The sequence below is a fragment of the Numida meleagris genome, chromosome 6 (assembly GCF_002078875.1).
Source record: "Numida meleagris isolate 19003 breed g44 Domestic line chromosome 6, NumMel1.0, whole genome shotgun sequence".
NCBI lineage: Eukaryota > Metazoa > Chordata > Aves > Galliformes > Numididae > Numida > Numida meleagris.
The window spans coordinates 19,761,018-19,787,770 of NC_034414.1; the positions used below are offsets into that span (position 1 = coordinate 19,761,018).

Here is a 26,753-nt window from a genome sequence, read left to right on the forward strand (position 1 = left end):
CAGTTTTTCTCATCTGTGATTGGCTATAATATGTGCTTGTTCTTCTTCATGGGACTATTGTGGAGTTTATTTCATTAGAATTTATAAAGCACTTGGAGATCATAGATGCCACAGAAAAACAAGAATTTGTTATTACCATATGAAATATGTGTATGTATATTTTTTCCTTTGATGCCAGCCTTCCAAATCACTGCAGTGTTTCATATAATGAAATTTACCACAAATAATGACTGTAATAACTGAACAATAAGGAGCAATAGAATGGCATTGCTTCCCTCTGAAACCACCATAATTTGCATAAACTGCTCTGAGAATCTGGTAAATGATATTCTACTTGGTCAGTCCACAAGTATTAATACTTGATTGTTTTTTTTGCAAAACATTAGTGAACTCCAGCTTCAGATCATGTGGGTATGCAGGTGTTTTCACATCTCTGGAACATTTGCCTTCTTTACAAGCTGGCAATCCAGCAAAATTAGAGTTTGACGTTAGAAATGATGCTTTATTTTCATTTGGAGCTTTGAACAATTCTTGCTTGATCTTATTAAGTATAAAATCAAGTTGGCAGCCCTTCCTTAGTGTATTTGAAGTTAGATTTGAAGTTTTGATGAAGAATTGAGGTTTCATTCTCAAAAGATGCTTTCTAATGCTGTGGTAAATTGAAGGAAGAAGCAGGGGAAGATGTGAAAATCAAGCAGTAGGTGAATAATGCATTCTTGCATCTTTATTACATTTATGTCTGCAAACTGGTTGTTTAAATTTTCTAGTTACGTTGGTGCTGTGGGAGAGAGTGGCAGCTCTGTGTGTCCATGCCCCCACCTGTGTCTTCCTACTGCTAGTACTCCAGTCCTACATGTACAAAAAAATTAGTAATATTATTAACTATTTGACATCACACGGCTGTCAAAATGTATTTACACAAGTTAAGAAAATAACACATGGTGTTTCTGCAGCTCTCAGTATTTGTTCCCTTCTCAAGACAAGGTCCTTCCTTTCCTGTATGGCTGCCTAGCTCTACCATACTCTCCCTGTCCTGCGCACCGTCTCAGCATGCACATGCACATTGTGATTTCACGTGCCGTACAAAATCTGGGTTTTGTGGCTTTGATGGTATAGCGAGCAGTGCACCTGCAAAATGATGGATTTGGTCCAAGTTTTGAGTGTACAGGTGTCCTACTTGCAAGATCCAACAAGCTAGTGAGTGGTGTCACTGTTTCTACAAAGAAGGCAGGGGTCTGACATGTTTTAAGACTAACAACTCAAAATGAGGGGAAGGAACCCCACTGAGGGAATCTGGCTCTTCTGTAGCCCGTGTTACCCAAGATCATAAATTTCATGCATGCATCTTCACACTTTCTCCCTTTATGCTTTAAGTTACTACTTGCCCTTAAGTTCTTGGGAAATGTGGTACATAATCCCACTGAAGAGATCGGGACTTCACAAGGAGTGAAGAAAAAAATGACATTCTAGTGGTTATAAATACGCGTTTGGGACTCTTCAGTTCATATGTTTGCTGCCTGCAGATACATACGGCTCTTTTTTTTTATTGCAGGAGAAGCCTACTAACCCAGATATACCTATTTGTCTGTCAAGGTGTGGATTATGGAAGAGCAACTGATAAACAACTGCATCCTTGATCAGTTTGTTAATAGCCATGAGCAGTCATACGAAGAGTTTCTAAGCACATTCACTTATTTTTTGCAAGGTACGTACCTCCCAAATCTCCCACTAGAAATTGCAGCCAGAAAGGATGGTAAGAAGAGCAGCAGTAGTATTTAGAGTTCAGCTTTGCGATCTTAGTCAAATCCTTCTGATGCTTTTGTTTCTCCTAACAGCAGTGAAATCCCTAATGACAACTTTCCTTAGTCTGGTTCATACACTGCTGAGGTAGGGCCCTACAAGTGGTTAACCATGTTTTGCTTTCTTTAGGAAGGTTGTAGGGGACAATATTATAGAATCATAGAATCATAGAATTAGCTAGGTTGGAAAAGACCTACAAGATCACCTAGTCCAACCATCCACCTACCACCAATAACCCCACTAAACCATGGCTCTCAATGCTATAGCTAAACGTTTCTTGAACACCTCCAGGGACGGTGACTCAACCACCTCCCTGGGCAGCCCATTCCAGCGCCTGACCACTCTTGCAGAAACGTAGTATTTCCTAATGTCCAGCCTAAATTTCCCCTGGCGCAACTTGAGGCCATTCCCCCTCGTCCTGTCACTAGTTACAAGAGAGAAGAGGCCAACCCCCAGCTCACTACAACCTCCCTTCAGGTAGTTATAGAGAGCGATAAGGTCTCCCCTCGGCCTCCTCTTCTCCAGACTGAACAATCCCAGCTCCCTCAGCTGCTCCTCATAAGGCCTGTGCTCCAGACCCCTCACCAGCTTCGTCGCCGTCCTCTGAACATGCTCCAGGGCCTCAATGTCTTTTTTGCAGTGAGGGGCCCCAAACTGGACACAGTACTCGAGGTGGGGCCTCACTAGGGCTGAGTACAGAGGGAGAATCACTTCCCTACTCCTACTGGCAACACTATTTCTGATACAAGCCAGGATGCCATTGGCCTTCTTGGCCACCTGGGCACGCTGCTGGCTCATGCTCAGCTGAGCATCGACCAATACCCCCAGGTCCGTTTCCTCCACACAACTTTCCAGCCACTCTGCCCCAAGCCTGTAGCATTGCCTGGGGTTGTTGCGGCCGAAGTGCAGGGCCCAGCACTTGGTCTTGTTGAACCTCATCCCATTGGCTTCAGCCCAGAGATCCAGCCTGTCCAGACCTCTCTGTAGGGCCTCTCTACCCCCAGGCAGATCGACACTTCCTGCCAGCTTGGTGTTGTCTGCAAACTTACTGAGGGTGCTCTCGATGCCCTCATCCAGGTCATTAATAAAGATATTGAAGAGGACAGGCCCCAGCACCGACCCCTGGGGAATGCCGCTCGTGACCGGTCGCCAGCTGGATTTACCTCCATTCACCACCACTCTCTGGGCCCGGCCCTCCAGCCAGCTCCTTACCCAGCAAAGGGTGTACCTGTCCAAGCCACAGGCTGCCAGTTTCTCCAGGAGAATACTGTGGGAGACAGTGTCAAAGGCTTTGCTGAAGTCTAGGTAGACCACATCAACAGCCTTTCCCTCGTCCACCAGACGGAATATGTGGGAATATGTGGAAGGCTAGGCTTTCCTTACATAAGTCCCATGTCATTTTGCTAGGGAACTACGCATAAAGGAAGAAGCTAAGGAAAATACTTTGTAGTACACAGTGGCCTAAGATAGGGGTGTGCAGTTTGGATAGTTTCATTGTTTTAATAGTATTGGCTTTCTGTGCTATGTTATGATAAACACAAAGCTGGCTCTACAATAACTTGGATGAAGGGATATCATATTAGGGTAATTGGGTTGAAAAAGATCTTATGCTTTACAAATAAAATAAAAGGTGGAGCTTAATTTTGATCTGAGCCGAGTTACAGGAAGTTTAGATTTGGACCCAAATTCTGTAGCTCAGGTTCATTTATTCTGGCCGTTCTTTCAGGTGCAATAAAAATAACTGTGAGTTACATACTACTCAGTTATAATTCTTTTTACCACAGCTTTGCACTAAGAATGATATCCTCATCTTATTGCGGAAGTGCTGTACTTTCCAATTACACCCTGTGGCATGCTCCACTGACTGGCACTCAGAAGTCTGTCCTGTACTTGTCCTTCAGGCAGAACTAAGTGTCAGTCTCAGGCACTGAGGAGAAAACCAGTGGGGGAGTCAAAACTGCCACAGAAATAATCTTGTGGCAGCCTTCTTTCTCTCCTCCAATAAAAAATAAAAGAGAAAGGAGGCACTGGGGGATTAGGTAAGAGGATTGAAAATTAGCTTCTGGTCTTCTTTATGTATGATTGATGCACTGGGGATAGGTCCTATCTTAGAAGCATGCTGCATATCAGGATGCTACTTGCAAAAAGCTTCAGCGTGCATTTCAGTCACTTTCATTGTCACTACAGCATCTGCCACTAAAACTTTGTATATCAAAGGTAGAGTTTTAACTGAATCAAATGCTTAGAAATGTAGCTTCCTATGCTGGTGTAAACAAAATAGCTCAGGTTGTTTTTCTCCTGTCTTCATTTTCCTTTAAAAATACCCAAAGGTGCTGCTTTGCATTATAAACTAATGACCTGTAGAAATTCCACTTAAGGCACAAGGCACTTTAGCATCAGAACAGTGCAAAAACATTCTGCAAAATACCACATTCTTAGTTTCTCAATTTTGCACTTGAAAAATAAGTCATTTGGCTTTTAAAAAAAAAATTCAAAAAAAGCAACTGTAATAGCTTAATAAGACTATCTGTTAATAGGCTCAAGAAATGTTCACTTTTGTGTCATAAGTTCAGATACTCACGGTGAAAATAAGTACTGTCAATAAAATCCAGCCATTTACAATCTGCCCTTCTGAATGTGGCCTGATAATAGTGTAGATCCACACTGCATTTTTCTACCATGAGCATTAATGTTAGAATTTTCAGTCCTGCCTCATTAGATATAGAGAGATGTTTGTGTACACAAACAACCAAACCTATTCAGTTATGTTTGTAAATTAGGTTGTAACATTGCAAACAGAAGAAACAAATAGAACTGATTGGATTCCACTGATTTCAGAGTACCGTATTTATATAAGGTGACTTTCACTTGTACCTAAGTTCATACTAGTGCTCCCTAGTTGGGTTGAAGGGATATTTTCACCAGGAGTTTCTTCATTACTCTTGCAAGTGTCTCATAAGAAGCTGGTTTCCTAACTAGTGTGTAATTTTTCTTCATTAGTTAAATTTACACACAATAAAATTGAAAAACATACATACATACTATGAGTACAAAATCCAAGCATCATTGACTGTTCTGGGCTGTCTAGAAAGATCCCTTTGAAACCATAAATGTTAGCCTGGACTAAGCCCTTGTGAACACATTAGGGTCTTCTCCTGACAGAATAGTTAAATTCTTGTAAACCTGGGAAACTGAATATTAATTAATTGTTCCATGCCTAACTTTCACTGGATTTTTAAGGGTTGCTAATATCCTATTAAAGGAAACCTTATATTTAGAATGTTGTCTTTTTTTATCTGAATGTGATATTACCTTTGGTTTCTCTGTACAGTATGAAAAGAGATCAAATTCTTCATTGTGATATTTGAGAAAATACTCCTTTTAGCTTGTCTAGAACAAGATTTGGAGTCAAAATAAGGTCCTTCTAAATCCTATGTAATTTATTTACTGATATGTACATGATATGCACACAGTTACATTATAACTTAATGGGAACATAAAATCGTATATTTGATACAGGAATTTAGTCTTTCTCATTTTAGCATTGTTAAAAAAGCAGAGTCTATTTGTTTTGAAGTGTTCTTGCTGATGTGGCAGAAATTTGTAGACTAATAGACAATAAATACTATTGTAAGGCTTTTACTTCACTTCTGCCAGATCTAATAATGATAGAACATGGATAAACTTACTTAAATGACATGTAAGGACCCTGAGCTGAGCATTTTAAATATATATTCTCCAACAGAACATAATCGATTTCAAGTGCATAATATTTATGAAAGTATGACAGCACTCTCTACATGATTGGAAAGATTTTTAATACTTTTTATTGGTCATGTAGTGGATGGACACTTGAGGGCTGGGCTGGCTAAAAAGTCCCTTTTCCTATGTACAGCATTCAAAGGGTGTTTTTAGTTAAAAGGATAATATTAAAATGAAAAGGTAGTTAAATGGCCTGGTGAATCCATGTTAACACAAATGAGTAGTTAGAGGATAGGTCTAGAAAACTGAATTTTTTCATGCTCTCTATTAAGATTTGCAGAAGTTTTTAGTATCTGCAGAAAAAAAGACCACCTCTTTTGTTCAAATCCAACCAATGATATTGGTAAGAGGAATCATTTTGTTGATCATTTTAATGTGTTCGTTTCTATTGCTTTTAAAATCACTAAATGCTCTTATGTTTATGCCAACTTAACGTATTTATTTTTTGTTATTCCTTTAGCTTTGAGTAGAAAATATTTCATAATAGAACAGCTAACTAGCATTTTTCTGAGGTTATACAGCTCTCCTATGTTGTTTAAATCAAAAAAAAATCATGAACGATGTCTTGACTGTGCAGTTAAAGAAACCTCATGAAAGTTGGGTTTACAAGGGAATTCATGATACTGTTTTCTGAAAGTGTGGCTAAAGAGTGATCTCTTCAAAACTTAACAGTAGAACAATTTTGGATCTATTTCAGTGAGATTTTGTCTGATCTTTGTTTTTTTTTTTTTTTCAAATTACTGTGCAGGGCAAGAGGCTCTTTCAGGTCTTATAAAGAGAGTTTGAAGTTTAGTGGAAAGAATTTGGTGTCCAAAATTAGAAGGCATCATTTGCTTCTTTTTTCTAAACTCAAAGGAAGACTGGGAAATTCACTGAAGCATAAAATGTCTCCTTCAAACTTCTACAAAAAAAAAAATCAGAAATTTCATCTAGATTTTAAGTTACTCCTCTCTTCCTTATATATATATATCTGTATAATCCTGAATCAGTCAGCTGCTAGAATGAGAAGCTGTTGCTAGAATAAAATTCTTACCCAAACTCAAGTTTTGATTCACAGTTTTTCCTTTCTCCTGGCCACTTGACCACTGGAATTAAGTTCAATCCATTGCTGATGTTAAGTTTGCTCTATTTCATGTACTTCATCCTACTTGACTCTATGCTGAGGTCTGAGGGCTTTGATCAGACCCATCTCTAAGTAAACTGAACCTTGGATGTATACTTCCTAGCCTCCGTGCTGCTCTTTTAATGCTTCTGGACACATCAGACTGTCTGGCAGAGGAAGCTGGAAAGTGGACGACTATTTCTCTGCTACCAGGTGGCATGCAAGAGCTATATTATGTGTTGGGATCAAATTAATTTAATTCCCCAGTGAAAGCTCCTGATGTATTTAGTTCATGGTCCCTGTGATGGTAGCTGTCTGCTTCCTTTTTTTGTTAACTATGATAAGAAAAAATGACACCTTTAAACTTCCAACGTAAGTGTCAGAAAAGGCACTTCACAAACTCGAGTCTAACCACAGAAAGCATAGCAGAAAACTATGTAAGAAATGACAGTAAATTCACTTTAATTTGAAAAAACGGACCAGTAGGACAATGATAACCCCAAGAGAAATTTGCAGCCTTCTTTGTATGAGTGGATTTGCCAATAGAAGCAACTAGGCAGTTCAATAAAACTAATTAAATTAATCTGTCATCCCCAGGGAACTTAAACAGGGCATGAAATAGGGAAACAGCGTCAATTCAGAGCTTTTTATTGACGTGTTTTGCTGGATCATTGGAAAGAATTGGTTGGGAGAAAAAAATTGCAGTTTTCTATTGATCATAAATGTAGCAGCCATCTCTGTAACCTTCATTCAATGTAGTATAGAACCAAATACCATACAGAGCCCTAAACGCAGAAAAAAAGACATAGAGATGCAAGCACAGTGGATTATTTTTGAAATAGTAATGGGGTATCTGTTTTATGGATATTTGTTGTCCTTAGATCTCAGTGGTATTTGCTATGTAAAATACTTAATTTCCATTGTATAGACAGAAAAAAATAAGGCATAAAGAGGGGAAATTACTGAGCACAGCAGCTCACTGGCAGCATCAGATAAAGACAGAGCACTCTGACTCCCTGAAAGTTGGACAGCCCATGGACAGTGGTGCTTCCCTGATGGCAACTTTTTATTTCCTGTGATGCCTCTCTTACTGAACAATTTTTAAAGATTTTCAGATGGAAAAGATGTATTTTTATTCTGTGCATAACTTAGATTATATCATTCTGGAGTATAAGGAAGGAAAATATCAAGTAGTTTTGCTGTTGATGTTTTGGTACAGATTTCAACCTATAGTGGTATATTGACTATGGCTGAATTCTGTTATACTATATAAAATGATAACACATGATGAACCCTTGCTCTACCTTTTCACCTTGCCTTGAAAGGCATCAAAGTGTGCTAAATGCGGCTGTTGGCTAAGTTTCATGACACTCCAGTGAGGTGAGGAAACACTGTTAGCTCTCCTTTCTAGATGAAGAAATAGCACAAAGAAAACATCAGAGATGAGAGCCATATAAGGGCTTGGCAGGACAACCAGAAACAGAAACTGTGACCTCAAATCGTGTTGAGTGTTGAACTCTCCATAAAATTCTGTTGGTTTTTTTTCTGTGTCCAGTATGAAATCACATAGAAATGCCTACTTTCAAAGAAGTATGTATTTGCCATTTTTTAAAATCAGGCCACTCTGAAGATAACTTAATTTCTCAATTATGATGTACAAAATCAAGTATTTTTTTTTAAATACTTGGGATCTGTGATTTTTTAAAAAAAATTTCTTCCTACTTGCTGCAATCTTTTTATTGATATTACTTGTTAAAAAGTAATGCCTTTTGTGGATGTCAGATGGTTTTAATTATATGTGGGTGCCTTGTTCCTTACAGTGCTTATCTATTCATCTGCTTGTGCTGAATTCTTCTAGAATGCAATTACACAGAAGGTTTTTAAAACAAATTCTGTCCTGATTTATTAGACTGCAAACAAACAATCAACCCCCCCAAGTGTAGAAATGATTCTAAATATATTCTGTGTCTTTTAGCTAACATTCCAAGTATGGCTCATAAGTGTGGAGTTCCTGTATACTGCATGAGAATTCTCCCATTAGCTGCTGTCAAATTTAAAGTTTGCTAAACTATCCCTCGAACACAGTTTCCCAGTAGTAACAGTCTCTGCACTCAGAAAAGGGTGGTGTAGATTTTCTGAAGCCATCAGAAGTGTTCCCAGCTTTATCAGCTTCTGGAAAAAACCTTCAAGTTCTTACATCCTGATACACTCTCAACTTCCTGTAAAATACTACACATTGTACAGTCTGTGCCTTTGAGAACCTGTTTTTCCCCCACAGCATAAACCCCCCAGTTTGAACTAGAGAATCAGGTCTAATCTGTTGGCACTACTTAGTAATGGTAGATACCTCATGGTCTGGGCAGATACTAGGAGGTGTATCTCCCTTACTAGGATTGAGCTGCTTAATAGCAGCTGAGAAACTGCTCTAAAACTTCTGCCGTGGTTTTCTGAAAATTTTAAAGATTATTGTTGGTCATTACCTGTTGGAAGAAGCAGGATTTTGTTCACGGAGGCTGCTGAGATGCTCAAATGCAGATCTGATGTGTTGCTTAACTAATAGCATTACAGTATTCAAATGGAGAAGGTATCTGGCAACACCACTGTAGATCTGTGGAAGAATAATACATGTTTTTAAATGATCAGTTTGGATGACTGTGATATAAACAGGAAATATTGCCACTCTTCTAACACTGACGATAACTAAAACCCAACAGAGACATAGATATTGATACAGATAAACAGTACATAAAAACACAGCGTATAGATTCCATTAAGGAGAAGTGGAGAGATACTGATGTAGTAAAAGAACAGTTAAACTTTTGAAAATGAAGAGCTGATTTAGTTATGAAGAAGTATTGCTGTACATTAAGCTAAGGCACATGTGTGGGTGGCTGAAATATACTTGGTGCGACCAACAGTCATTCTTCTTTCCCCAGAAGAAACAGATACGGAAAGTCCTTTCCTGTCTTTTTTGTTTTTTAAATATGTTAAAGTAAAATATGCAAAAATGGCAGTTAGCAGTAATAATTGGTACTTAAGAGATTACATGTTACTTGTCCCAGTCTATAGAATATTTATTTATCCTAGCTGAGGACATGGCGTGGTGAACTTTCATTGGAACACTGGTATTAGTGAGAAAAGAATCAAGACTATATTATTGAACGTAGTAAAAGTTGATCTTTTAAATGAAATAAAAAAATTACAGGTAAATAATGCTTTTGGCTGATTATCTGTGATTTAGTCAGGGTATGATCAAAGATGCAAGGGAAAAGGCTATGCTGATTTAATCTCTGTTCTGGCATAAGCAGAAGAGAGTTCCATAGACATCCATTACACTGGTGCAAGGTTGCAGTGAAGGAAGGGGGAACCAGCAGCATAAAACCTCCTGTTAATCGAATAGGAGGAGAAATGCAGAAATGGAAGGCAACGATGTTTGACATACTTGCCTCAACGTGCAAATTAATATTCATAACATGTCTTCAAAGTGCAGTAAGTTGTTATTTTCTCAGCTTCATAGATTGAGTAAATTTGACAGAGGAGTTCTGCTTTTAGTGTTGCTGTGGGATCAGTGTCATTGAAATCAGTGAGAGTTTTGGCTGAGAAAGATTTGGATATCTGAGGGTTAGATAATTCAGATGCCTATGGTTGGCAGATATGATGCAGTATCTGTGGAAAATCCAGTGCCCTTTTGGGTGGCAGCAGAAGGTCAGGTGGGACACCGTAAGGCTCCTAAAGCAGCACTAGATAACTGTTTAGACACTTGAATTGCTCTGGAATGGGCAAATAGGTGCCTAATTCTGAAATCCTTCAGGTATTCACTATACGGAGTAGCTGCGTTTTTTGCTTGTCAAAATAAGTTGGACAAATTCTGCATTGATATACAATGATTTATGTATTTAAATACATGGGAACAGGAAGATAGCTCAAGAATGTAAATCGGAGCAGATTTCCTTGGCTAAGTAACTAAAATAAAACACCAAGTTCTGTACTTGGCTGTGCAATATACAAGTGGGGGGAGGCTGCACATTTTGATTAAGGTACTGCAGAATTATATCTGGGAGCTGGTTTGATTGAATTACAAAACAGACAAACAAACAAAACAAGAAAAAAAACCAAGCTTTAAAAATTATCATCCCAACAAAATGGATTTTCAGACTTTAAATCTGTTTTTTCCTGTTATGGCTTGGCATTTAGGGTAAATTACCTCAGCACCATAAAGCTGTATACTTAGTTGTAAATAGGTAAATGGAGGTAATTCTACACTGTTTCCCTATTTTGAAAATCCCAAAGTGATGTTTTATGGAAACATTTCAGTTTGTTTATGCTTTGAGTGTGTCTGTTGGCTGATGTTTTTGAGATAATAAATAAAATTGAAATTTGTGCTCTTGACCTCTGTACAAGACCATTATCATGCTACTGTGAGTAAATTACTTCTTCTTCAGGAGTCCTGCACAAAGACACTGCATTATTTGAATCCCATGGGTTCCATCAAAGCGTAGCTTTGAAGGGATTGGAGGGATTGACAAGCCTTCTTCTGTCCAATATTTTGAGGACAAAGAAGTACATTGCAACTTTGCTGCATTAGTTTCTTTTTTTTTAGTAGTTAGAAGGGGCTCTACTCTCATCCAGTTATTATAAACATTTTTGGAATTAATCCATTGAACTGAAGGAGTGAAATACTTGGTATCTTATATTGTTTAGTCTGGTGTGTTATCCCAAGCCAGGTATTCTGCAGTATTGATTGCTGCGTCTGGTCTTGCTTTGAAATGTTTCAGACCAAGGGACTTGTATCATTCTTCTGGGTTTGGGGCTACTATTTCATCTTATAGATTTCACTGACAGAAAGTTTTTCCTGATAATCCTGATAGCTCTCTTCTCTGGCTTTGTGGTAAGTGATCCCATTATTCTTTGAAATATACGGGTGATCAGTGGACATTTTCAAAAGATTCCCTTCCAAACTGAAAGACAAAAAGAATTTTAAGCAATATAGAGGATAGATACTGGGCAGAAAGAATGTATCAAGCTGATGTCTTTTCTGATAGAAATGTTTCTGAAGCCTGCAACATACTTTTCAGTGACAATGATGGATATTACTCTTGAGAGACTGAGATTTGCTTTTCTGGAGACCTAAGCTTGTTTGTTATTTCATTGTTAACGTACTGACAGTGGAATTTCTAAAAAGTGAAATTGAAAAGCTGTCTGCAGAGTGAATTTATGAATCTTTCCATCCTTTCAAACCTCTGCTATTTTTTGTTATGTTTGTATCTTTTGTTTATTTTGTCACACATGATGTCTAAAGGAGAGGGAGGAGGAGTGGGCCATGAGAAAGAAGGGGGCAGACTCTTTACCAGAATGTGTTATAACAGGACAAGGGGAAATGGTTTCATGCAAAAGGAGGGGGGATTTAGACTGGATGGAAGCAATAGGTTTTCTACAATAAGGTTGGTGAGGCACTGACACAGGTTGCCCAGAGAGATGGTGGAGAAGCCCTGTCCTTGGAGACATTCAAGGTCAGGCTGGATGGGGCTGTGAGCACCTGTTCTAGTGTAGGTGTCCCTGTTCATTGCAGGGGAGTTGGACAAGATTACCTTTAAAGGTTCCTTCCAACTCAAACGACTCTATGATTCTATGAAAAGCCAGTGCTGTACACATTTGGGTCTTTGCTGTGAATAATGAGTCAATTATCACTTAGTCAAGGGGAGGAGGCTGAGCGAGCCTTTCACTGGCTTGAATGTGACCTGCTTTCCTTCCCATTTTCTTTCAAAAGTAAGGACAGAAATGGTTGGAATTCAGAATACTGTCAAAGGAATAAAGTTGTGATATTTCTCTGCATATTGCCAGTTTCTTTAGATTTAGAACAATTTGTGTTGTTTAAAATATATTTTTCAGGATCATAATTTACTGCTTAAAGAGAGCCAGTTATGTGATGCATGTGTTGAGAGTATCAGTAGTCATCTAAAGAGTGGATCTCATCTGCCCTGAGGCACACTGTGTGTGCAACATTATGTTTGATTCTCCCACTCTCCTGCCTGTTTATCGACATACCTTATTATGCACATGGGTGCATAGCTGATACTCTCACTGAGGAAGCATATAACAATTGCTTTGTGTTTTTTTCTTGTCCTTGTAAAATTTTCTTCGCTCACAGTCATTAATCTAGTATCACATTGCAGTAGCGAATGTTTCATCAAATATAATGTTTAATGTTATGAAACTCAACAATGCTGCAGTGGTCTTAACCAGAAAATGTGTCTAACAGTGGCTTACGACTAATGTCTTTGGAAAGTGAATACTATTCTAGCTATAGTCTGAAGTGAACGAATGGCGCACAAATACTGCAAATGCACTTGATTTCTTGTTAGCTTACTTAACCTGTCCATTTTTTGTCTGTGACAATAGCTCAGCTGTCCAGAAAACATAAAGTAAATCATAAAATAAGTTTGTGGGCTCATGTGGACTGCTTAATTATAACTAATGACAACAATTTGTCCTAGGTCTACTGATGTTAAGTGATATGCTTTTATTTGGAGTATTCAGGATCTATGTTTTGGAGAAGGATGATCTGATTATAGCCCAGAGAATGATCACAGTGGCATCCAAGCTAGACATTGGCTTATTCAGGTTCTTCACTGAGAGGGTGGTCAGGCGCTGGAGCCAGCTCCCCAGGGCAGTGGTCACAGCCCCAGGTTGCCAGAGTTCAAGAAGTGTCTGGACAATGCTCTCAGACATATGGTCTGATTTTTGGGTGGTCCTGTGTGGAGCTTGGACTCGATGATCCTTTATGGTTCCTTCCAACTTGGGATATTCCATGATTCTGTACCTAAGTTTATTCAGAGCCTATTGGTGTACGAATTATGATGCTGAACATTAAAGTTGATGATGCCTTTTGTCTCTCTGTTAATCTTGCTGAGAAATGTATATTGCTTCCAGAAGCTTTCTTCAGGTTTTCATATATAAAGGCCCTCTAAATGAGCAATGTGAAGATGCTGGCTCCTCAGTTCCTATTGTTACACTGTGGATCCACGTGTTTGGCTGCATAAAGATATTAATATCCTTTTGTGGTTTGTCAGTTTTTAATATTGAACTTTGCAGTTCTTGGTATAAAACAGGAAGTTCATCCTGTTTTACTGCTGTAATAACAAAAGATTGAAGCTTTTTGAGCCACTAATCATGTTCTTCCTATAAAGTGGGATGACAATATCTTCAAGTAGTGGGTGATCACTTCAACCTGTCAAGAGTTTGAAAGAGGGTTTCTGAGTTAACACAGCTTCATTTCCGTGGCTTGAAAAAGAGAGTGTGTAGGAAGAAGACATTGCCCATATGTAGCGCTGTTTCCAAATATTGTTTTAGGAAAGAACTTGCTAAAAAAGCAAGGAGAAGCCAGATGTCGTATCAAGAGACCTGGGATTTAGGAATTATTCAGAGGATCCATCTGTGGTTTGAGTTTTAAAACCTGTTTGCTAGGCTGTTCTGATCTGGTGCAATTTACTTTTTATGAACCTTGACTCTTATGAGTGTGGACTTAAGGTTATGTCCAGAATGCCAGCCCTTTCTGTGTGTCATAGTAACTGTGGCACAGAGCTGTCTGGGGGGATTAATAAGTCTGTGGGAAAGTGGATGGCTGAAGGTACTAACCCCAAGGGCATCATTAAGGCTCTCTGCAAGAATTACTTTAATGCATGTAACATGTAATTTCTCTTTAGAAATGTACTGCAGTGTTTCTTATTGTTATGAAGTAGATTTTTCAAACGAAACCCAAGAAACTTGGTCAAAATCAACATTTATTTTTTCACGTAGTGCAAAGTTCATCTGCTTCTCCATATTTTATAATGGATTTTTTTAAAAATAAAAAGTCAGGCAGTTTTATTTCAGCTACAATTAGTATATTTTTAGCTGTTTTGTAGGCAAACATCTGTTCAGCATGAGTTTGGAAATCCAAACTTCCATGCATATGCTTGTCTTGATCTCTAGTCAGTTCTCAGCTGCAGTCTGTGCTGTGGAGGTTCCATCTATGATGTCCTCGCTGTGTCATAATTTTGCTGGCCGTTCTGTGCCACAGAGACTTGTCTGGTAGGATGGACAGAAGAACTAGAAGTTGTCCTATCTTTGCTTCTGTTGTCCATGGAATTTTTAAAGGTATGAAAAATGTCACAAGCTATCACTGACTCATGTATAGTATTTCTGAATACTTCCTTAATTTCACTGTGGGCTCAATTAGCCACTATTGATGTATGAAATAAACATGAGAGAAGATATCCCAGTCTTCTGTCGGTACAATGTCAGAATGTTTTTCCAGTCTGTCTTTCAACACCAGAGGAATCCCCTAAAGGAACAAACCCTTCTTAAACATCTATATTTAATCTTTAATCTCAGAACCTAAACTTTTGACAGTTAAATGTCACTGGCATGTGGCTGTTTATGAGTTTGATCCCAGAAACAAATCTTCTCTTGCAAAATTTTTCCTGGCCAACCAGGTTGCTAGTGTAGGTTTTAAACACTGAATGCTGCAGTACCTAAAGATCTCAGCTCAAATGAGGTGTATTACTAAATAAAGATACAGGAGCTAGATACAGTTTGTGAGAAATTGAGCAGTTCTTTGCTCAGAGTCAAAGACAGCGTAGGAAGCCAGACCCTGAAATTTGTTTTCTCATCCTTTTAGGATTGTGTGTCTTTCTGAGCAGAAACCTTTTATCACATTATGATCTGGGTCTCTCCCTTCCTGGTGGCAAATTGTGTTCAGTCCTCTGTCTACAAACCAGTAACTTTTAAGTAATAATAGCTTATAGGACCTGTCACTGCATCTGATCACATAGTCCTGGTCTGGTGGAGGTTCTGGCAGAGATGCATGTGGAAACCCAAGAGCTTTGCAGGTGTTGGACCTGGGCGGACTCACAACTGGAGTCAGTAACAGCTCTGACAAATGAAATGCCAAAGCTCACTTCTATACCAGACAACATGGATGTTTGCTCTAATGGTTGTGATGTTCACATGCAGGGGCATGTGTTTGGGCTGTTCATCAGTATAAATAGGGTGATACCAAGATATTGGGGTAGAAAATACAAGAATTTTTGGACCAGATCATCACAACACTCAATAAAATTCAGAGTATTTTCTTGTTCTTTGTAACCTATCAGTTAGGTATGTGAAACTATGTCAAGTTTTCTATATATTGTATAAACTTTTTCAACAATGAGTTATTCTGTATCAAGGAATAGGTCATACTTTTTGCACCAGGAGTTCAAACTGCATAGTTAGCTTTATGGTAAAGATTGCAAAATAGATGTATATCACTCACATGGAAGCTCTGAGCATAAGTTGAGAAGTGAATATTTGAAAGAAGTCAGTATAAAATCTAATGAAATTCACGTGTTTATTTTGGGCGGTGCCATTCTATTATCTGATGCAATATGATTGTCCTTGCAGAGGAAGAGGGGAAGACAATTCAAGGACGTAAAAAATCCTTAAGAAAATCATTTTCTGCTTCTGAGATCTCAAATGGAGATAAACAGGATGGTTTCCCTGGAAGAGGCAAAGAAAAGCTCATGTCTTTCCCACCACAGATGCCAAATGAGAATAAGGTAATAAGATAATATTTGTCCATGTGGACAGATTAAAAGAAATAAAAATAAGAGGAGATATACTGTCTAAATGTTAGATGCTAATGGTATTATCCCGTCTGAGGCAAATATTTAAAATACTACCCAAGTGTGTAATGCTTACAGAGGCACCTGCAGGGATCACATTTGACAGTGGCATTTTCTCTACTGCAAAGCTGTCCTAATCTGACTAATAAATAAGGAGCCCTGCAAAGACCATTGTTAGGCTTTCACTCAAAACTGCAGTTAATGGTAGGGTTTGGCAAAAGACTTGAGTGTACGGGTACCAGCATGCACAGATTTACTTTGCTTGAGGATTTTAGAAAGTAGAGAATCCTGTTGCTTCAGCTGCCTAAAGTAAATATTAGGCAGGCCAGAGGTCTTTTTAATCTTCGGAAACCTATGAGATTAGGAATGTGTAGGGGCAGGAAAACCAGAGTCATCATCTGGAGAGAACAAGATGGAAATCTGAGTCTACTTCTTAAGAACTTCTACTCTCTTGCATGAATAACAAAAAATAAAATTGTGATCTTGCCTCTAACAGAAAATTCCATTCATTAAGCTTTTTATTACAAATGAAGTCACAGGTCATTTTCTACAATGCGCTGAGCAACACACTTCAATGACTTAAAATGATGGTGCTGCTGGGCCTCAGTCAAAGAGAAGAAGCTGTCATTTTTCTCCTTGCTAACACGTGCCTTTGAGGTAGAATCAAACAAGGCTTTTAAAACAGTCACATTCTATCAGCTGATTGTATAACAAAAAATGACAACAATCTTTTTGCCATTTATCTCATGAAGAATATGGTTGCTTCATTGGTATAGATGGCCTTTGGGTCTCTTCCTTTAGCCACTTGAAATTGGCTTTCTGCCCCATAGAGCAACTTGCAGCTTCCATTATCCTTTATGTTAAGGAAGATCTTAATAATGGTCTTTGTTGCTACAGAAAAAGAAGTTCAGCCATGACTCCACACTTTTGTCACATTTAACAGTTTTAGAAACAAATACAGTAGTAGTAGAATGCTTCAGAAAAGCTGCTAGAATAGTAATGGGAAGAGACTTTAATACATTAAGTTGGCCATAGTAACCTTTAAACCTGCCCTGAGGAAAGAAGGGAAAAAACTGCATTTGGGAACAGTGATTCTGTTCCAAATGCTGCTTTTTTTGGCATAGTATGATTGCTTATACTAATTCAGTCTGGTCCCCTGTAGAATTTCAAAGGATTACCTACATGCATTCTATTTTCAGCAGCACTGCATTCACTTTTCAGAATTTTTAATCACTGTCAAGGATCTGTGTGTGTAGATCAGTAGGGGTGTAAATTAGTTTGACTATTGTTTTGGTTCTGCTTCATGCATATTTCTGCATGTCTATCTACAGACGGTCATAAATGAGAGCTGGAAAGCTGGTGGCTCTGATGGAAATGGTCTCAGTCTATCTGAAAGAGCACAGGTGAGGTTTCCTTTGATTTTCTTCAAAGTGGGAATTATGAGTTGAACGTCACTGAATTTTGTTTTATATATAAACAAAGCATTTGCGATTTCTCATTGTATTTCTTTCACATCTGTGAGAAAGAAGAATGAGGCCATCATCCTCTAAATTTCTTTTCCAAGTTTTAATGAGCATGTGTACTATTAAAGTATAAAGGTTGTGCAACATAATAGTGCCAAATCAGTTTGGAAAAAATGATCTAAGGGCATCTCTGATTACTGCATAGAAACACAGAAGACTCTACTGTGCATAGTAAATAAATCCTTTGCTGTAACACTTTTTACAGATGGGCTGGGAAAGCTCTTTGACTCTCACATTTGCATCTATTCAGAGTGCTACCTTGAATAAGAAACGACTCTTCTTGTGATATGTGTTCTACAATGTGGACTGTTTTCAGCAGATATCAACCTCATAAAAACAGTAGTGATATGTCCCAGCTCAAGTATTAAAATTTTCATAATTCTTAGCATTTTTATTTTCCACTCAGTTCAACATTAATATCAAATATAGAATTTCAAGCTCTGTTTGTTTACAGTTAAGCTGTGCCTGTGTCATCTGTAGTGCCTTTGCAAATCTGCAGAGTAGCTTTTTTCTTTGAAAATATTTTACTTCTCCATCTTCCTACCAAGTTCCTGAAAAGGCTGCTCTTCAGCTTGAGCTTCTTTCCTTTCACTGTAGTCAGTATGCAAGAACTGCAGTAGCAATCCTTTGCCTACACCTTGAAGTTTTTCCTTTGTGTTTTACATTGAAAAAAAAATCATATTCTTTCTTGGAAAAATACAAGGGAGAATGGAGATGATGAAGAAGACAATTTAATGCTTTTCTGTTTTGTGGTTTGTACTGAAAGGAAAGGAATTTTTTTTTTTTTCCATTTTTTTTTTTTTTTTTTTTTTTTTTTTTTTTACTGCAGGTGGACCATTACTTAGAAACAGACATAGATCGAGAGCCATGCAGTGGTAGGTTTTCTCCCTCTCCATATTCACAATCGTATTTTGTCTTTAGATCCAGGTGTGTGAATATTACTTTCTTTTTCTTTTTAGTGGCTCTGAAATATGGTTTAGCAAAACTGTTTATCTCTTAAAAATTATATTTTTCTTCCATTCTTCAATTGCTAGAAAATTTCCCCAATTGCCCAAATTCCCCAGATTAATGAATTTATGTTCTCACTCTGAGATGAGACAATAAGTTACCTGGGAGGCAGTGATCTTTTTCAAGGTTTTTCAACTTTCTGATGGCAACTTTCCTAAATTTTTCTGTTCCTCTGTTTTGTATAGAAATTATTTTAATTACAAAGTGTAACCCACAAAGTAAATTGGGTGCTAAGAGAGAATCCTATGAAATGGAAATATTTAATGAAAATGTTTTCCTTACTCATTATAGTGATTTCATCCTGGGCTTAAAATGAATGAGAATTATCTTTAATGCACAGTGAACTTCTTTAAGCATTTAAATTATGAGCATTTTGAATTGTTTTGAACTGCTCCATTATGACTATAAAAAATTTAACTCTCCTGCCACTGAAAAGTAAGTAGAAGTATTGTGTTTGAGTTATTTGTCTGTTATAGGTACTTGTGTGGTCTTTATTTCTACCAAAATGGAACACCTTCTGGTGATTTACCTCATCTTTGCTTGTGACTGCACAAAGAAACCAAGCCATACAGATTAAGAGTTTTGCATAAGGTCATTGGAAGAAGCTGTGACAGAGCAGACTTCGGTCCTTAGTTGTTACTGTTTAATTATTCTGTCTAATCCATTAACTGTTTGATTAGTCTTTTCTTTCTGTATGTGCAGAATCCTTATGAAGTCAGAGGGCTTACAGACTTTGAGTTGATGAATATTTAGAGCTTGGCTGTAACTTACAAGAAAACAATAAACCAGCCTAAGTCAGGTTTATAACAATCTTTCTTTAAACTGGGTGTAGCAGAAAGGGGAGAGTGAGATTGCTGTCCTGTGTCAGGTACAGAAATGGAAAATTTCTGTGTGTTGTTCATATGCCCATTTTCCCCCCTTTTAGGACATTGTTCTCATTGTTCTGTGTTTATCTTAAGTTCTCATAATATCTATTAAAACTGGGACTCACTGGTGTAAGCCTTTATTTGCATTTCACTGATGCAGCAAGGTTTGTCTAACTATATCTAGTTTAGTGAAAGTATCATCAGATATCTCTAGTTCAAAAGAGGCCACAAATTGGAAGACGAGAAATAAGCTCAACAGTACAATACCAAGCAGGGCAGTGATGAAAAAGAATTGTGACGGAACTTGGGGTCCACGTTCTGGACCATTGCAGACCTTGTCTGTCAATGGGCCTTTCAGTGTGCAAGAGTAAATGCTAATCGCATACATTTAGAAACCTCCTAGTAAAACATACTGCATGTGAACAAGTTGAAAATTACAAAAATAATCATCTGCTTCTACTGTCTGAATATCACTTCATGCAAGCTTCTGATGGTAACTATAAATAATAATAAATGTAATATTATACCACCACTACTGTAGATTATCACTGTGCTAACTACTAGTTTGTTTTTTTTTTACTTGACATTCGATTTGGCTTTCAATATTTGCTGTCCTTGACTCCTCCCATGAGACAACCCTCACTGCACAAAATGCCTCGGTGCAGAAAGTGGCTGCATCAACCCTTAAGCAATCAAGAGTGCTGACTAATGATACTAAGCGTTTAGATTGTATTTTATAACACTGCAATACTGCGCAGTCAGAAGCTAATTATTCTGTCTATGCTCTGTAAGGAAAGTAAAGAGCAACCAAACTTATACCTGGGAAACACACAGCCTCGTTCTTTGCCCAAGGCTTTGATGGGGGACGGTTGTTCAGTCAAAAACAAAACAAAACAAAACAACACAAATCAACATCCCCCCCCCCCCGACTTCTAAGTCATTATGCTGAAAATAGGACTCATAGTTTTATTAGTCCTCTCATACATTGAAATCTGCTTGATAGGCTTCATGAAGAGAGATGCATAATCTTATTTCTATAACATAGCAACATGAAAATTAAAATATAAAATGGCATCGCTACTCTCGTTTGCCTTAATGAATATAAAATATCACTAATGGCCACCTTAATAAAGGATTAATTCTGAAGGATTCCAATTAATTTATAAGTAAGGCAAAGTGTGACTCAAATTTGAAAGGCATTCTGTTGCTGACCTCTTTAAATGCTGCCACCTGTATGTCAGACAGATGAGTTCATACTGGCAGAACAAGCAAGCTAGGACACCCAGTGAAAAATATACCTTGCTAATATAATTACAGCAAGCTTTTTATCTCTACTTGATATTGGCAACTGTTCAGCATCTCTGTACTTCATTTAACTTTAAGGGCAGATAATTTAGCTGAGTTAGCAATTGTACATTAATACCATAAATATTCACGCTTAAGAAGAAGTGGCTCAAAGCTGAAGGTGTGAAAAGCATGGTGAAAAATAGGTGTTAAAACAGCCGAGTGCCTTTTGGAGGATGTTTTGTGAGAATCACTTGGCACTTGCAGCCCAGAAGGCCAACAGTATCCTGGGTCGCATCAAGAGAAGCATGACCAGCAGGTCGAGGGAGGTGATTCTGCCCCTCTACTCTGCCCTTGTCAGCCCCCACCTGGAGTACTGCATCCAGTTCTGGGGCCCCCAGCACAAGAAGGACATGGAGCTGTTGGAGTGGGTCCAGAGGAGAGCCATGAAGATGATCAGAGGGCTGAAGCACCTCCCCTGCAAAGACAGGCTGAGAGAGCTGGGGCTCTTCGGCCTGGAGAAGAGAAGGCTCTAGGGGGACCATATAGCAGCCTTCCAATACCTGAAGGGGGCCTACAGGAAAGCTGGGGAGGGACTTTTTATGAGAGCATGTAGCAACAGGACAAAGACAAATGGTTCTAAACTAGAAGATTGTAGATTTAGACTAGATATTAGAAAGAAATTCTTTACTGTGATGGTGGTGAGGAACTGGAACAGGTTGCCCAGTGAGGTTGCGGATACCCCCTCCCTGGAAGCCTTCAAGGCCAGGCTGGATGGGGCTGTGAGCAACCTGGTCTAGAGGGAGGTGTCCCTGCCTATAGCAGGGGGGCTAGAATTAGATAATCTTCAAGGTCCATTCCAACTCAAACCATTCTGTGATTCTATGAATCATTCTGCTTCTTATTTGTTTATTATTTTACTAAGTCTGGTATCTTTTAGGGTGTGAACACAGCTGCTTCTTATGAGCGAAATAGCCCATAGATTTAGTCATTATCCAAATTCACTGTAGCTGTTTTCATTAGACAACACTGTGCTGCAAGCCTGAAACCAAGGCACTGCTTTTTCATTGTGAATCTTTGGCTCAGCAAACCAGGATTGGCAAAGGAAAATTGCTGCGCTAAACCATAGCTTTAACCTATAGCGTAGTTACAGCATGTGTATGGTGGACTGCTTAATTGTTTTTTCTCCTTGAATTTAATCTGTAAGTAGCTTAAGGCAACAATAGAAATGATGAGGCTTTCTCCAGGCACAGATGGAGAATGCATAGTACCTGTGTTTTGGCAACAAAATTCCTTTCCAGGATGGGTGACAAATCACTTGCTGAGGGCTCAAAGGATACTTAGGTAATAATAGTAGGTAATATTTATACAAAATGCTAAATATGTGAGAAGCGTGTCTAGGGACCTTGAGTGTAGCCTTCTTTAAATACAGGAAAATATTATAAAAGAGCTGATTAAATGCATGAGTAAGGAAACACAGACTGGGCTTAGAATGCTGAGATGCAGTGTACTTGTCTTTTAAAGGTCTGCTTTTTCTGCTGCCCCATAGAAATTAAGGAGAACCTGAATGACTGTGATTATTTAATTAGACAGTTCTCAAAGCAATATTAGTAATATCTTATTTTCCATAGTCTGTGCCTTCCCATTTATATTTTGAACTTATTTTTAAATTTAGAAAAAAAATCATCTTCAGGAACAAGTTTCAGAGTTCTGATTTTTTAAGTACTGGGTTCAACCCAGCGTATGAATCTGTTCCTTTTTTTCTTCTCTAGTCTCTGCAACCCATTTAACACTGCCTCAAGATGATTTCACACCAGACAGCTCTTTGGAGCTAACAGCCTGAAGCCTGAGAATCAGTGGAGGCAAAATTTAGCTTTTAAGTTGTTTTTTTTTTGTTAACGCTACCTTCCTTCTCAGCTTCCCATCAACAGAATTTTTGCCAAACGTAGTGTCTGAAAGTGGTAAAGCCTGCAGTGGCCTATCTATAGCTGTGCATCAGTTGGCTCAGTAAAGATAGATGACTGCAAACTTCTTCATTCCTGAGGGTTCAGATCAGTTTTCTGCCAACAGATTTTTTTTTTCCTATACTTAAAATTAATGTCAATGGTACAAACTGAATGAAAAAAAATAATTTAGTGGTCTTCACAAATTTAGTTAGTAATCGCTTTCTGTGAGCCTGTCACGTGGATTAAAAGAGCTAGAGAGAATTTCTCAGCTTCCAAATCTGTTCTGCTATACTACACTGGACTCGAGGAAAACTGTAGAAGTTCACTGCCATATCATCCAGGAAGCTGATTCTTCAGTGTCTTCTCATATTTTTGATATCACTGCCTTCTCAATTATCTCTATATACAGTGCCATTGGCAGTATCCATGGCATTCCTGTTGCTAATGAATCACCTCCACAGAGAACATAATTAGCAGCTTAATTAGGATCATCATCCACTAGTGCTGTAACATCAACCTAAATCTGCTGTGAGGTACTGGCTAGAACTTACAATAGCCTACAGTTCCTTTGGGAGCTCCCATTGAGAAGGAGTACTGTCAAAACTCTCCAATTTTTCTCTCTGAAGGAGTTTCTTGATTAAACATTATCAGGGAAAGCAGCATTTACCGATTAGACTTGCACATGCTGTCATGCAGCCAGGATAGAGAGACAAAGCTCATTTCTGGCATGTCTACTGGCAAACAAAGGTTGATTACCACATTCTTATGGGGTGATTGAAGGAAATTTGAAACACTGTTTGCATTACTAACGAGCCTTAAAAAATTGGAATTGACATTCTGAGTATGACAAGTACTTCTTGCTAAAAGCAAAAATAAATTTCCTTCTGTTGTCCCAATTTTTAAGAGATGTCTTTTTGAGCCATTGCCAGGCAGTTACATAAGTATTTCCTCTTCATCTTCTCTCTACAGATTGGTCTGTTGTGAGGAAAAAGCTGCTCATGGTACTGAAATAATGGGCATTACTTCAGGAGGTGATACAAACCTCTTGATGTCCAAGCTTTCCTCTCTTCAGGGAGGGAATATATTTGGGGTGCAAGTTTGAAACAATAGCAGAAATTGCCATTGCCTTTACATGAACATTCACATCTTACTTCTGTCCTACAAATAATTCTGACACCAGTTATGAAAGAATGAAAAAAGTAGTTCTAGAGTGTGTGTAGCCACAGTACATATATTTTATTTTTCTTTTCCAGTTTTTTCAGAAAGCTTTCTTGTATCATGTAACTGATGCAGACTAAGATCAGATACTATGCTAAGAACAAGGACTGAAAGCACATAGATGACTGGAGATAGGTATAAGCAACCAAGAGAGTAGAGATGAAAATTGAAAACCACTTACTTGTGAATCATGAAGCAAAACACACAAGTGCAGGAACGAGTTAGCAAAGGGAATAGATTCAGCTCTTAATTAAAGAATATTCTACTTTACAAGTCCAAAGTGGATAGCGCTGCTGGCTTTGAAAAAATGTAGAGTTGCCAGAAGAAAAAAATAAATGAAGAATTTCATTATGTAACTTTCAAGAACACCTAGCTAGGAAATTGTTATTTTCAAATGCAGGTTTACAGGAAGATAAGAGGTCTGTAACCACTCTCCTCTGGTGAAAGTGTGCATGTAGAGATAATAGCCACTTCTTCCTTTTCACTCTGGATCTATCTACGCTCTTGTTGGTTGCATTAACTAACATTTAAACAACACTTTGAAAGTTTACTCTGAGATTTCAAGAGAAAAATAAGCTACAAAAATCTGGTATAAAGCTGTAAAGAAGTTTGTGCATCAGGCAGAAAGAATAGTAGGTTGATTTACATAATTCTTCAACTAAATTGCAAGACATATGGTTCCCTTAAGTTTCTTCATGTGAAAGTATTACGGAGACAAGATGGATGCATCTGCACTGTAGCAGAGCTGAGATTGATTCATGTTGAAAGATATTTCGAAACCTAAGGCATTTCGTTCTGAGCTGTCACAGAAAGCAAACCCACTATTCCCAGTATGAACATTTTCCTTAAGTGCGTAAAGGAGTAGTGATTCAGAAAGTCTGTATGCTTGCGATCTATGCTCCAAATCCTGCCAACTTAGAAAGGTTGCATGTTCCAAATATGTGTAACTCCTCTTAAGTGCCTCTCATTGGAAAGTTCAGGGAAGGGCAAACATCCATAAAATATCCTTGGACAAGAGTCATCTGCCATTGTAATGGGAAATATTATTGCTTCTATCAGGTATTGTTTACTTAACACTTCAGGAGATCAAAGCTAAGGCAGATGTTTGTAAAGATTCCTTATGCCCAATGTATAGATGGTGAAACTGTAGGAAAAGAGAGTTGAAATAGACTGCCCAGCTAATCAATAGCAAGACCAGAATTCAGTCTGATATTTTGTAAGTCTGCTCAGAACTTTCCTGAAAGAGATAAATCTAAACCCAAGTTTTCTCTGAGTTTGGGGGTATCTAGCTGCACAATTTCTATGCAATGTCCTCAAGAAAGAAGAGCTAACTATCTATTAAATCACATTTGATTTTTCCTTAGAAAAGTATATTTTATTATCTAGATTCTAGCTCAGGAGTGTATGTGCCTGTTCTCAAGATAGCTGCCTAATATTATGCAACAGTCAGTATACTATGCTTACAACTAAAAAACTTCTGTCTGCACCTAGGCACTATGGGATTTTACATGTGAATTTGCTAACTTATGAATTGAATAGAAGGCTTACGTCCATTATTTTTTGTTCAGCAGGGTCATTTGTTCTTCCAGGAGAGGTGGAAGAGACAGTGACTTGCTATACACCTGCTTTTGAAAAGCCTGTTCAACGGAAGTTCAGAACCTCCTCAGTTGGACACACACTGAACAACAAAGCACAAGAGGTGTGAGGCCATACTTTATTTATTTTTTTCCAACCTATCAGCTTCCAATGTTATTTCCATGAGGACAGAGCTTGTGAGGAGCTTCTGTGAGTTAAAAAAGCATAGAATCATAGAATCATAGAATCATAGAATTGCTCAGGTTGGAAAGGACCTTCAAGATCACCAAGTCCAACCGCAACCTAACCATACTGCTTTAACAACCCACCACTAAATCATGTCCCCAAGCACCACAACCACACGGTTTTTAAACACATTCAGGGATGGTGACTCAACCACCTCCCTGGGGAGCCTGTTCCACTGCTTAACAACCCTTTCTGTAAAGACATTTTTCCTGATATCCAACCTAAACCTCCACTGGTGCAACTTGAGGCCATTTCCCCTTGTCCTGTCACCTGTCACCACTGAGAAGAGACCAGCCCCGCTCTCACTGCAATCACCTTTCAGGTATTTGAACAGAGCAATGAGGTCTCCCCTCAGCCTCCTCTTCCCCAGACTAAACAGCCCCAGTTCCTTTAGTCGCTCCTTGTAGGGCATATTCTCCAAGCCCTTCACAAGCCTTGTTGCCCTAAGAATTGGGATAAATGATTGAATACAAAAGTGGTGATTTATTATTATATTACTTTTTCAAAATTATTTTTTCCCATTTTCAAAATGTGGACTTCAAGGCTCCAAACTGTACATGGGCTTTTTAATATTTAATTGGTTTAACTAAAAAAATATTCAAGTAAACTCTTGCACTTTCTGACCGTGTAACAAATGGTAACTTACAAAGAGTGATGTGCCATTTAATATTCTGGTGATCACATGGTCTTAAAATAACATTCAGTTCTCACGGAACTGAATATAGGAACCATTTTTGGCAACAAAGAGGTAGTGAATGATCACTTTAATGTGACACTGA

The 26,753-nt window shown here is 38.3% G+C and overlaps 1 protein-coding gene across 3 annotated transcripts in view; it reads left to right on the plus strand.

Moving 5' to 3' along the window:
* Nucleotides 1–26,753, plus strand: part of C6H11orf74 (chromosome 6 C11orf74 homolog) — a 50,503-nt gene that overhangs the window by 8,558 nt on the left and 15,192 nt on the right. Inside the window, exons 2-6 of one of the 3 annotated variants that reach the window (XM_021402073.1) lie at nt 1,553–1,705; nt 16,088–16,242; nt 17,640–17,711; nt 18,661–18,706; nt 25,722–25,852. In XM_021402073.1, the coding sequence (XP_021257748.1) occupies nt 1,603–1,705; nt 16,088–16,242; nt 17,640–17,711; nt 18,661–18,706; nt 25,722–25,852 (507 nt within the window). In that variant the 5' untranslated portion in view covers nt 1,553–1,602. Of the gene's footprint in view, nt 1–1,552; nt 1,706–14,647; nt 14,801–16,087; nt 16,243–17,639; nt 17,712–18,660; nt 18,707–25,721; nt 25,853–26,753 lie in introns of those variants that run through there. The other 2 variants (XM_021402076.1, XM_021402075.1) reach the window with 2 other exon arrangements.